At 38.5% G+C, this 13,630-nt stretch overlaps 2 protein-coding genes across 3 annotated transcripts in view; one reads left to right on the forward strand and one right to left on the reverse strand.

The window, feature by feature from the left end:
• The window catches only part of TTC7A (tetratricopeptide repeat domain 7A), a 2,391,665-nt gene extending 2,384,973 nt beyond the window's left edge, over positions 1-6,692 (reverse strand). The window contains exon 1 of the mRNA XM_044060227.1: positions 6,468-6,692. Coding sequence (XP_043916162.1) covers positions 6,468-6,591 — 124 coding nt within the window. The 5' untranslated portion in view covers positions 6,592-6,692. The remainder of the gene's footprint in view (positions 1-6,467) is intronic.
• Positions 6,693-6,774: 82 nt separating this feature from the next.
• MCFD2 (multiple coagulation factor deficiency 2, ER cargo receptor complex subunit) overlaps positions 6,775-13,630 on the forward strand; it is a 134,353-nt gene continuing 127,497 nt past the window's right edge. Inside the window, exon 1 of one of the 2 annotated variants that reach the window (XM_044060236.1) lies at positions 6,775-6,871. The gene's annotated coding sequence lies outside the window, so the exon portion shown is untranslated. Of the gene's footprint in view, positions 6,872-6,949; positions 7,067-13,630 lie in introns of those variants that run through there. The other variant, XM_044060240.1, reaches the window with a different exon arrangement.

Raw genomic sequence — 13,630 nt, forward strand, 5'->3', positions numbered from 1 at the left:
ATAACATTTATAGTTATTGTATTATCATCATATACCCTGTACTTGGATACAGTTTCCCAATGGATGGCTGTAAAATTCTCATCCAAATATTAAGAGAGTAGTGCAGTAAAATATTTAAGGGGTAGGAAGAATATAAACACTTTGTTGCAAACCAACTCACAATTATGTTTAAAATGTAAATGTGAGCAAGTAATGACAACTTCAAGCAACAATACCAGTGTGTATATCCAAACCACACATTAATTTCTAGTAGTCATCTGACATTCCATAACACTGCTATATAGTGAGCCAAGATCTGGATTCAACAGTGAGGTACAGTTACAAAGGTTACAGCTCCATCCAATCACAGAAACCAATCCACAGCTCTGATAAAATCTCTACAATACATCAGATCCCTATTACTATAACCATAATAGCATTAATAAACGCCTGTGCTGAAATCAAAAGTGAATTAGTCATTAGGAAAAACATATAATAGCAGCAAATGAACGTATATATTGAATTACCACTCAAGAAGTGGTATGGCTAACTTACTAATAAAAGCATGTCAGGCGACATCAAGTTTTAATAACACAATACTATAAGCATGTCTGTGATCCCAATGAGTAAACACAGGGAGCACCATAGCGCAAATACATGTGCAACATCACAAGTGCCTTACGTGGTGATGATAATAAAACAATTATGACACAACAGTTCATATTTAACCAATACATGAAAGTAATTTATCCATCACAAGACAAGAAACACGAAATCCTTACTGCAACGTCTCAATACTTAATTTAACATGTACATGCGCACACGCGTGCACACACACATTTACCATACTGTAAAATGTGTTCTCAAGTTTTAACAGATACCGTGAAAACACGAACCATAAAAAGCTATTGTTGCACTGCAACACGTTGTTCAGCTTGAAACATACATTCAGTTAACTGTACTGCTGCAAATCTGGAAATTTTGTTTAGCATTCAAAGCATTATAATTAACTCTTTCCAAGGGAACAAGATGCAGTATGATGGAAAGCCTTTAAATGTGATGCCATACTGAACCAGTAGTTTTACTCTGGGCACCATGTCTCTCAGCATGCACTTCATTTGCTAGAGCAGCTCAAATTTTTAAAACTTATCCAACATTCCATACAACAAATGTCTGCTTTTCTGTCAGTTAGCAAACTGAAGAACACACCTGCTGCATTAGTACTTCTGTATATACGTATACACAAGTGTAGGGGAGGGGACAGTGGGGAGGCAGAGGTAGCAGAGCCCTCTGAACTCTACAACAGCATACAATGGCAGAACTTTTGCAGATCTGGAGACTTAGCTAAAAATTTCTTGCACAGCCATATCAAGTTTAGCATTAGGACCATCTTCACTTGAGCCCTAATTATTAGATTAACTCTTCTAGAGCTACCTTCCAGGAAAATAACAGCTTCTGTTATGGAAATAGTGAAGGTCAAGCTGACGCTCTCTAGGGAGCATTTTGGAACGTCAATCTTCCACTCTTCAACCTTATCTTTTCAAACTCAGAAGAATGCAATTCCAAATTCTAATGAATTTTTGATCTCCTCAATACCAGTTTTCAAACTGCAAACTGTAGTGCACAAGAGGGCCAGCTCTAGCTCTTTCTTTAATCTATTCATAAGCAGCGCTGCAAAGATTTGGCAAAGTTAATCGAGAATCCTCAAACCTGGTTATACTACACTGCAGCATACTAGAGGCCTGCAGATATACGTTTCAGAAATTCTCATCATTTAGTATTACATCGCTCTCCGCCTGTGAGTCAGCACTTATTTGCATTCCTCTTAAAGCTGATCAGATGACACCTTCTTTCCTTTTTTATTTTTTACATTCCTGATCTGGTGAAAACAGAGGCACTTCAGGAATTCAGACTGAGGAGTTTTACATTTTACACCCTGATGACCAATATAACCGTCTTGTTTTATCAGGCCGCACTGTACTCTTGATTGCATGTCTCCAATCGAATGCATCTGCATATACTCTCACACATCACTCTGTTCCTTACTGTCTAATTTGTCACGTCCAGTATTAAAAAGTGATAGTATAAGGAAACACAATGATGAGTTACATATCCCGTTGAGAAGACTTCACAGTGCACAAGGACACTGGCATTTTTTTGTTTAAAAATATGTCCAGGCTATCACTCCTTTCAGCTTTTAAACAGTTTTAATTTACATGCTAATCAGTTCCAGAACACTGCACTCAACCTCTTAAAAGCAAAAAAAAAAAACTCAAGGACAATGTTATTATGAAATGTGGACTCTGCCTCTATAAAATGTAAAGCAAATTTTACATGCACCTCTGTTTTCCTGCAAGTTTTTGGCATTAAGTTTTGGTATTGTACTGAAATGTCTTGCAAGATTAAGGATATATGTACTAACCTTTATGCTGTTTTACACAGGATTCAGCCAAAAAAATGCTGCCTCACAGCACACAGTTCTTCAGCTGGGTTCTCAGCTGGGACACTTTATTAGTGGAAACAGTGCATCCTTCCTATCTAATCGCCGGTTTCCTCCCACATCCCAAAGATATGTTGCAGGGGAACTCTTACTCTTCAAAATTATTCATAGGTGTGTCTGTGTGTGCATGTATATATGCATGCCAAGGAATTGGTTCTTTCTTCAGGATTAGTTCCCAACTCCTTCACCCACTGAGTACCAGAATGAGTTCTGACTTCTGCAAAACCCTGAAATGAAATAAGCAATTAACTGGAGAAAGAATTAATGTGTATATATATATATATATATATATATATATATATATATATATATATATAAAATTAGTCATAGGGGATTCCATCATGAGACACACTGATGTCCCTCTCACCAGGCTGGATAAGGGAAAGGTCACGGTCAGCTGTTTGTCAGGTGCCAGGATATGCCATGCCACACATGCACTCAAGCCTCTCCAAAATGGGTACTGTTATGATTCTCTTATAGTCCATGTTGGTGTGAACAACTTTGTACCTCTCTGGACTATATGAAGAGAGACATGATTGAGCTCTTGGACTATGTGTCTCAGGCAGGCATGTCCCTAGCCTTAAGCACCATTTTACCCTCACCTAGAATGATGCCTCAACAGAAACTGATTAACTTCACCAATTGGCTTAGCTCCTGGGGTCCACTATCTGTCAGCCTGGGACACTGTAATCGACAGAGCTCGATGATTTGCCAGAGATGGTCTTCATCTGTCACCCCCAGGATTTCTGCTACTGGCTAAGGCTCTTGCCACCCCCATAGTGCCTTTTTAGGCAGTGTCTCAAGAACAAAATTCCCAATGTAAAAACTCAGTCTAAAAACAACCTCAAGGTTATGCTGCTAAACACTAGGAGTCTTAACACGAAACAGCACTCACTGGAACCTGTCCTCTCCTTAGATGACAGACATTTGTGCAGTCACAGAGACCAGGTTCACATACCAGGTTACACCTCCTTCCACACATTCAGACCTCAAACTGAAGATGTGAAAACTAAAGGAAGCGGTGTATCAATATTTATTAAAGATAAATACACCTCCAGATTGGTTAAAAATTATGACTCCCTGGAGACGCTTCAGGTGCAATTAACCATTGGAAGGATACCCATTCAAGTCATTGTCAGCTACAGGACGACTTCCATGAATCAGGACACCCACTCTGCCTATTTAGGTCTACTTGAGTCTATCAAGATACATCCAAACACCATGGTTTTGGGCGACTTTAACTACCCATCCATTGACTGGGTAAATTGCTCATGCTCAAACTCATTTGCCCAAAGGTTCCTCAACTTTGTTAACTCCAATGCCTTGGACCAACTGGTTGACACCCCCACAAGGAGTGCCAACATCTTGGATCTCATGCTTACCAATATTGGGAACCACTGTGAGGTCCTCCCTGGTGAGATATGACCACAAATCGGTCTCATTTGAAGTAACTATCACACCTAACCCCACTCCAGCAACAACTAAACTAAAAAAACATCTCCAAAGCAGATTATAACCTCTTACAGGATTGTATAAATAGCTTCATTGCACCTCCTCCCTCAAATGGAACTGGCAACTATGCTGACCTCTACACCAAAGCTTTATACAAATGCCCATATAACTGCATTGTTTTGGCCATACCTGATAGAACAAAAACAAGCTCCTCAAGGAAGAGCAAACCTGCCTGGTGGACAACTGCCACTAACAGGATTTACAATAAGAGGAAGAAATTGCTGTCTAAAAGTAACAGGGAGCGAGCCATCCTAAACTGGAAACACTTCATCCTCAGCTTAGACAAGCAACTAAGACTACTTGTGAAGTCCTCCAAAGCAAACTACGAGTTCAAACTAGCTTCCTCAACAAAGGACAACCACAAGGCCTTCTACAGTTACATCAGTAACCTAAAAAGAAAGGCCCAGACTTGTGCAGAACTGGTAGTCAATAATACCACATATACACTGAGTTGATGGACATAGCTAACCTGTTGGCTGACAGGTTCAATGAAAACTTCACTTCCCTGTCCCCGCCACACGTACCCCATGACAACCCTTCCTACTGTCCCCTACCTTGTATCTCTACAGAACAACCAAAAATACAGCATCTATGAGACATGATAACATCCCAGACTGCATCCTACACGGGCTCCAACATGAATTAGCAACACCATTGGGTACTCTTTTTTAATCATCGTCTAAGCACCAGCTTCATACAAGCTGAATGGAAAACAGCCATCATTACTCCCTTGCACAAAGGTGGTGCTTCCACTGACCCTGGGAACTTATAGACCTATTATCCTGACTAGTCTAATCTGCAAGGCCATGGAGTGAATCATTGTGGACCTTATCAACAAAGACATAGGTAATCTCCAAACACGTGACCCTACTCAGCTTGGATTTGTCAAAGGGAGATGATGTCGGTTACACCTGGTGGACTTCTTTGAGACAGTCACCAATGCCCTGGGCGAGGGGAAATCTGTGCATTCAACCTACCTGGACTTAGCCAAAGCATTTGACACTATTCCCCACTCAGGCATCATTAACAAACTCACCCAACTAGGCATCTACACTTATATCATTAGATGGGTCTCTAACTGTCTCACTGATAGAACTCATATAGTCAAACTAGGGGAATCCACCTCCAACAGCAGACCTGTAACCAGTGGTATTCCACAGGGATCAGTCCTGGGACTTTTACTGTTTGGAATCTCTTCTCCACAGTACAAGCAAAAACAAAATGCCTGTAGCTGAAAAAAATGCTAAGCAAAACCAGAGAGGACCCAGAGAATCAGGAGCAGTAGAGAAGTATGCTCTGAAGTGACGGTCAACCAATACGCTCTAACAATGAGAAGTACTTCGCTTGTACCACCCCTGCTCAGAGGATAAATGAGTACTTGCCCTCAAAAGGAGTTATCCTGACCTGCAGTGTTCTGACCTGCATTTTCTAAAAAGATTCTGGGACATTTATTTATTTACTGACAAGGATAAAACAGCCCCCTTTTAGTAGTCTTGCGGAACAAAGCTCCACAAAAATCAAGAGAACCACAGAGCAAATAACACCATTGAAGTAAATCAATTGACATAAAAACAACAGCATTTTTTTTAAGTTAAGTGAAGCAGACCATGAGGACCCTTTTGCAGTCGTGACCTACTTGCAATTAAAATATATATATAAAAGTTGTCTAGCAAAACAAAGACAACCTAATTAGGCTATATTATTAATGACAATAAACTTTATTTTAATATTCTCAGTATAACATCCTGACATCTGATCATATGTAACGAAGTATATACTAAAATTTAATTATAATGGTTGAGTGGCAGTTCTTTGACATTTGCAATAGACTTCTGCATGCAACTACATATTCACTTTCTTGAAAGAGGACTACTGTTTACTAAATTATTATGAAGAGTTCCATGCTGGTTTGGGCAAAACCCTTTTTCAGAAGAGGGCATAAGGATGAAAAAACTCCAGCATAGCTTTAGGAGCATATAGTGAGAAGGTTACTGATACACGCCATAGGAATGATGCCGGGTGTGTAAAGGTTTAAAAAGCAAAAGTGGCATAGTTTCGAGATTTGGAAGTTTATGTAGAGAGATTTGCATTGCTCAGGGAAATCAAAAATGTCTTATCCGGTAATGCGTGAGCTTCTAACATGATACTACGTTACGTTTGCTAACTTTTTCCTTTGTATATTTTGTTCTTAATATTAACTATTATAGGTTCAAAGAGATATTAATTCACGCAGTGTACTCACTATATATCTTTAATCGACACCATTAAACGTTGTGCATCTGGTACATTCAATCGTGTCACCGAGCCCTTAATGTTTACATTTAGCAAAAAAAAAAAACCCCTGCTGCCTAGTCAAGATAAAAAGTTCACATAATGGGCTTCCAAGCCATGATTTACTACAACAGTGCCCTTCCACTTTATTACTTAGCAATATGCTTCAGTTGATCATGTTCATAACAGGACACAGGTAACTCACCGTCCAACACTTTTTGGGAAAATTGTTTCACTAAAGTCACAATTTTATCCCATTGACATTCTCCTCTGTGTTTCTCAATTTCTGCTTCGAGTCGGTACTGGGAGAATGAAGTTCTTGCTGCCATCTTTATATCACTGAAAAGGGAAGTGTCCTCCACACTATGCTCATGTCTAGTTATTAAAACTGAAACCCCAATTTAGGCAAAAGAGTAACGATGTGCATTTTGGGAAATGTAGTAAATTTCTACAGTTGACTACTTTTAGGACACGTGGATTACGAGTCTCAGTGACGTAAATATACGGGAGGCAAAACGTTTAACTTCCGCAGCCAATCATTCTTGAGTAAAGCTTACGTTTTAGTTTAGGTGTCTGAATTAACAGTACTGCGAAAGAAGTGATCCAAAGGTTGGTTGCAGATATTTATTGTAATGTGTTGTTTTTGTATGTTTTTCTTTAGTAAGTGAATGTTAGTGTTTGATCGGGTGTGAGCAAAGTTCTATAAGTTAGAATATGAAGTATTTGTAGTCCTTTGGGTTGCTGTCCTATGTTGAAACCGTTAAATAAACATAGTATGCTACAGTATCTGGCACTCACCTGAATTAGGGTTGCCAGCTGTCCGGTTTTTGACCGAACTGTCCGGTTTTCAGACAAATTGTCCAGTTAAAAAATTTAAACTCATAAAGTCCAGTTTTTATCCAGCTCGAACGGGAGCGGTACGATACACTACTAGCTACTACACAACAATGAAATGCTTTTAACTTCAGTATTCCTGGTAGCTACATAGTTTAGACAGTACATACATTAACTTAAGTGGCAGTGATGTAATACAAATGGACAAATTTTATTTTCTGCTATACGGATTGTAGAGATATCACTGGAAGGCATTTTTTTAGCTATCATTATCCTACCAACTACCAAGCAGTGACAAAAGAAATCTTATAGCAAGATTTAAAATCTCAGACTGATTTTAGAACTTCACCATGCAGTGTAATACTGCTAGCAATTAACACGTCCTGATTTGTATTATCCTCATCTACTATGTTGAACCGTATTCCATGAAACAAATTGTGCATCTTGCTTTTAGTTACCCAACATTATTTTGCTTTTACTTAATTCTGTCGCAAGGGACCACATTGAAAAATAAAACTATCTCTTTGCCATGTTCAGAAAATGGCACATCTTTCTTAGATCTAGAGGCTTGAGTCATCTTTCATTCAGTCTTATTGCCATTTACAACTCTTGTATTAGAGCACATTGTTGTAGGAAGTTACCTGTTCATTAATGAAACTCTTTAAAGTATGTGTGCTTTTCTGAGATTATATACTTTGAAAGTAACATAAAACATGTCACCTGTTAGAAATCCACAACCCCTTTATCCCATTTTTGCATATGTGACATGTAAAGAAAAAGAGTGGGAGGTCAAGTACAAGATCTTAAGTACTAGCATCTGAAATATCACACTAGGGGCAGTAACACTTAGCTCAATTAATACAGGTGCAGCCAAGGACTGAAACTTCGGAAAATATGTTACATCTTAACAACTGAGTACCTGTCCCACGCCCAGTACAAACAGTATTTGACAGAACTTTCAAAATGCAAGGGAATGTTAAGATCATCATTTCTGAATGAGCAGTAAAGTGATGTTATTGACTTAAATGATCTTATTAAATCAAAACTTACAATTTTTAATAGCAAAGATAACTGCTTACATTTTTTGGATTTTTTAATCAGATTTACCACCATGTGCACAGGCTGCTAGCTCTTGACCTTTTATCTCCATGGATCATCCATAATTAGGTTTAGGAACATAGAAAATAAATAAATGCAGTGCAATTAGTGCCGCCTGTGTTCTTTTGGTCCCATCAGCTGATGTCACTGTGATGTCACAAAATAGGTGGGGCATGGGCGGGAGAGGGGGTGGGAATGGGTGGGGTTATGTGTGATGCGAGGGGCGTGACTTTAGTCCAGTTTTAGCCACAAAGAAACCTGGCAACCCTAACCTGAATGGTACTTGCTAATGTGAAGTGAATAGCTGTAGTTTTGTTTAATCGCTTTTGTTGTTGCGCTTAATCGTTTGCATTTCGGTGTCTGTATTAAGCAAAGTTTCACCAACTTAATGAGCAAGTTCCAAGCATTTGTACTAGGCGGCAGCGGTTTGTTATACAAATGCAGTAAAATGTTAAACTTGACAGCTGTGAGGAAAACAGTTGATTGTAAAAAGTGCTAGAAGGATTAAATAGTTGTTTTTTTCTGCGAATTGTATGCATTATTAAATATTGGCATGTGTTCTAAAAGTCCATGCTTGTTTATAAGCTTTGCAATCTCGATTTGCCAACATCATAGAGGTTCGTGGAACGTATATTCGTTGCATTAATAGTATACAAGAGCTACTTGCTGCACTTGTCATGATACGTGTGGTGGAACATTTACGTTGAGAGTTTTGTGTTTGTGTGTACCTTCGTTAAGTAAACCCGTATGAGTTTCCATGTTTATGCTGTAGCAGCACACGTAGCAAAAGTACTTGTTGAATGGTACCGTGAGCTGGAGGCCAGAACAGTTTCTACCGCATTTGGTTTGGAATTATTTTGCACATAGCAGTCAACCTTCCATTTCCGTAAGATGGAATACTGTAAGATAAATGGGTAAAACGTGGAATGTTTAGTTTGACAACTTTAATTCGGAAGGCTGTCAAGGCATGGCTAAAATGTATCTTTTAATGCTTACAAAAAGTTATCCTGTTTTATTTCGCATTAATGTGTGCAAACATTTTTAGCAATGGATGTTTGTCAGACCTTTTCATAGTATTTTAAAACCGAAGTGAAGGTTCCTTGTTGCAAGGTATGATTTTTGCAGCCTGATTTACTTGGTAAAGGTGCTGTAAGGCATGTTTCTTTGACTTTTTAAAAAACGCTTATTGTGCATTCAAATATCCCACTGCATAACATTCTCTGCCGAGATTGCAAGATTTGTTACCATCCAAGTCGTATTTTATGACCACTTACATCTGTCTCGTTGTTAAGCTACTATTATTTCAGTTTCATGTGTGTACTACGACTGCTTTTTTCCCCAGTCTCTGATTCCATGGCGTACATTTTTCTTCCTAATCCTATCTTAACCTCAAAATCGTACCATTTTCTTGTGTTCTTATGGTGTAGTTTAAGAGCCGGCTTATCTGCTCCAGGCGCAGCTATGTTTACTGAGATTCTCTGTATTCCATTACTGACCTAAATATTCGTGGGCTACCCCAGCTGAGAGAAATTTATTTGTTGTATTGGTTTGGCATGTCACATGACAGTTTTACATAAATACTGTGCGCAAGGGGCCACCTAGTGGTAACAGAAGGGGGTGTAAGTACTACCTAATACTGTGACCTTCTTTTAGTGTTTTTGTGTGTGGTGTTTTTTTCCTAGTTTACAGTCTCTGGGGTAGTTGACACCAAAACTTTGTGCAGTTGGTACTCCAGCAGTACTCCTTTGTACCCAACTAACTGGTTTATACGCAAGACATTATATGGGGGGAGGGGGGGCTTTAAGAAGCAAGTGACCATGATAGCAGTTAAAATACAATGAATTTTTTTTTATGAAAATAATTTCAGAAGGAATACTACAGACATAAGCGAAAAAGCTGTGATGCCCCCTTCTGGGCCAGGAATCCAGGAGCTGCAGTCCTCCTCATTGATATCGTTGAGGGACATTCACTTAGAACAAAAATGGATACACACAGTATTTCCAGATGCACTTGGTGCAGAGAGCTCCAGTTTTCCTTAAGAACACACTCCCATCCTCGGACACTGGCCACAGCTGTAGAGTTGTCCTTGGCTGAGTGTTCCAAGCCAAGTCCTCCTCCACCCTGTCTGTGAAAGCAGTGCTCTGTGTCCCTGCTTCAGGTAGCTGACACACACCTGGGAAAGGCTGGCACAGATTTACCAGCTATGTCCCCTCTGCACAGGCTATAAGGTAGATACTGCCACCACAACAATCCAAAGCCAGCTACTCCTAAGCCTCTTACAAAAGTACCCAATCAATACTGAGTAAACTTAATACTAACGCAACTGGAATTATTTAAGCAATGCAGCCAGGCTTTCAGGAGCGGCCACAGTGTCCCCAAATAAATATAAGTACTCTTAAAGGTTAAAATATTCTCTAAAAGATCAGCCACAATGAAAAGTTTAAATATATTTAATAATTAATAAAAACACGAAAAGTTTATTTACAGTAAACACCAGAGTTTGTCACAGGAAATATTAAAAGTAACACAGATGGAAAGGTTCAGACAGATAAAGAAAAACAATACTCAATTTCACTATAGTAAGTGAGTGGTCCTCCTTGTCAGGTTTTAAAAATAGACTGCCCTGAGACTTCTGTCTTATCCAGTATCAAACCATCGCCCCAGTGCTGGACTACAGAATGACATCACATACATCTGGCCAGCCTGCCAATATATTCATTTCAACAGTTACAGTACAGTCTGAATACAGGTGTATTTATTTTCAGTCCAGCAGGACCCACTGTTGGTACACTTTTTAACACAAGCAGCTTTACAAATACATTTTCAACAGAAGCACCTGTACAGCTCATTTTGATATACAAATGACTTGAAAGTCTTTACAATACTCCAGCTAGCTATGATGACATGTTACACATGCACTATCCTACTCTCTCTGGCATAGCTGGCAATACCTCACATCATCAGAAAAGCTACAGTTGAATTGTAGGGTGGAGGTCAGACTCATTTGTCTGGTGCCGCACATATTTTTAATGCAATGATTTTGATGTGAGCATCTTAACTGTCCAGTTTTGTGCATCATATTTTCAGTCTTATGAGAGAAAAAAAGGGTTGTGGTTTTCTGGCAACTCACTAAGTTTAGCTTCATATTTAGAAAATGTGTGCTAATCCAAAACCTGTTTTGGCAACTAAATTTATTGCAGGAATATTTAAAATGTCGCAGAAACCACCGCACGGCACAATCCACCTTCAATGTAGCAGCGTTGTGTACACCAAAAACACTCCTTGGATATAAAAACAGTATGAATTTATTGAAACAAACAAAACGACTAAGCGCTTTCGCCAGCAATCTGGCTTCTTCAGAGTCGTTTGTTACATCTTTAACCACACATATATATCCTACACAAACTAATTTCATTGGTCAAAAACTCATTGCTACTGAATAATTAAAAACCTTACTAATATTTCATTGTTCACGAAAAATTGTGTTCACTTTATATAAATACATTCTTGCTCGTTTCAATATATTTATCTAATAAATAACAGTGTATTTAAAATGTCTAACTTTGGGATTTTGTCCCCCCACCCCCCCATTATTTATGGTGTTGTCCAGCAAAGGTTGCACAGCATGTCAGATTACAGAGAGACATTATTCATGATTTGAAGATTGTTGGAAATATTTTTACTGGAGAGGCCTTGTAAACCTTTTGGACCATCCGTCTCCAGTAGATATTGTTGCTGCAGCAGATGGACCCTCCCTCCAAATGAGAGAGTAGCAAACTGTCTCACTACTAACGGCTGGCATTCTGACACGTGATTTACTCCATGCAGCTGGCAGCATAGTTGGTTGCCTTGCCCTTACTCTTGCAGTACATGGTGCTTTTTAAGGTAGGACGGGCCTTTTTTTTGCCTTCATAGAAGACTGCCTGATTAGTGACTTTAGTGATCTGTGATGTTTGCACAAGCTTTTGTAAATTGTGGTAGTATTCTACATATATGGCATGCCAGCCCAGTCCAATGCAGTGTTCAGAGTCCTTTTCCATAGACAATGAGCATGAACGGAGCCAGCTGTTGGGAATAATTTTGAGGAGGGAAGGGAGCTGCCCTAGATACAAGCAATATTGTAAGGGAACATGAGTTAGGAGAGGGCTACCCTATATGTGATCATTTATTTTATAAATGCAGGAGGCGAGAAGGCTTCCTTGTGGGTCTTTATTACCCTAAAGAGTGAAAAGTGGCAGATTAGAGTGTGATCATTTAATTGTTTTCAAAATAAGCTGGTAGGAGAGGGAGAATCCAGACAGTGAGCCATTATGTTTAATCATGTAGGTATGGGAAGCTGGTGGGTGAGAGTGTGCTCATGCCTGCCAAGTGTGAGAGATGATTCTAAATATGAAAAAATGCAATTACTTTGTCTCGGGGGTGGCCTTGGTTAACTAAAATTCATTGACCCAATTTGTGAGCATTGCATGTACTTTGCAAGGTGGGTGTGGATACTCACACTACTCTGACTTTTTGTGAGTTAGTGAAGTGAAGCAGGACCATAATGGGCACTGCCAGGTATTTCATTATGTATTAATCACCTGCACAATTTTAGTAGTACATTGTGGACTTTTGTTTAGATTCTATGCATCCTAGCTGTTTGCAATGTGTTGCCACCAGGCTCTTGGCCATTTTCATTACTTGCCTTTCAGTGTAGCTGCTAGTGGATTTAGTTGGTGTGAGTCCCACATTTTCACTTTTCTTTTGCTTGTGTCAAGCAAGTAATGAATAATTTCATTTTCTGCGTAACTTATTCGGAGTAGTTTTATTTTGGTATAATGTAAATATAAAGACGGAGGCGGACCAACACTACAAATTAAATCAAAAACGGGTTTATTAAAATGGAAGATGAGCACTTTCGCATACTTCCAAGGTACGCTTCATCAGATCTACATATCAAAATAGGTGTTGGCATTTATAAATGTTTCCATTAATTGAAACATTCAAAATCAATCAAACAATTAAGTCTTAATTATACTAATAATTTAATGCAGAGCTTTCATTGTTGTATTCCATATAAGTGTATAGAAATATCATACCATTATATATTCTTTCGTATATATGCAACTAAGCATTTATCATGATAACACAAAAAATGCATAAAATGTTTAACTATAATACGACGGTCTCCTGAAATGTATTTAATTATAATATAAAGAATCTCATAATATTAGTTGATGAATTATGGTATAGAAATTTCATACTATTGCAGCTATGCATAAAAATTGTAATCATATTGGCATAATATAAAATTATAGCTAACCCTGTCATATACTATTATATTCATAAAACTATAAAAAATTCCTTAAATATATAGATCTGTATAAATCTAACCATGTTAAATACCTTCATATATAAGTATGTTAAAATTAATCTATGGCTAAAATTAATAACTAA

This window comes from Protopterus annectens, chromosome 1.part0 (genome assembly GCF_019279795.1).
Source record: "Protopterus annectens isolate FY-2018-M chromosome 1.part0, PAN1.0, whole genome shotgun sequence".
NCBI lineage: Eukaryota > Metazoa > Chordata > Ceratodontiformes > Protopteridae > Protopterus > Protopterus annectens.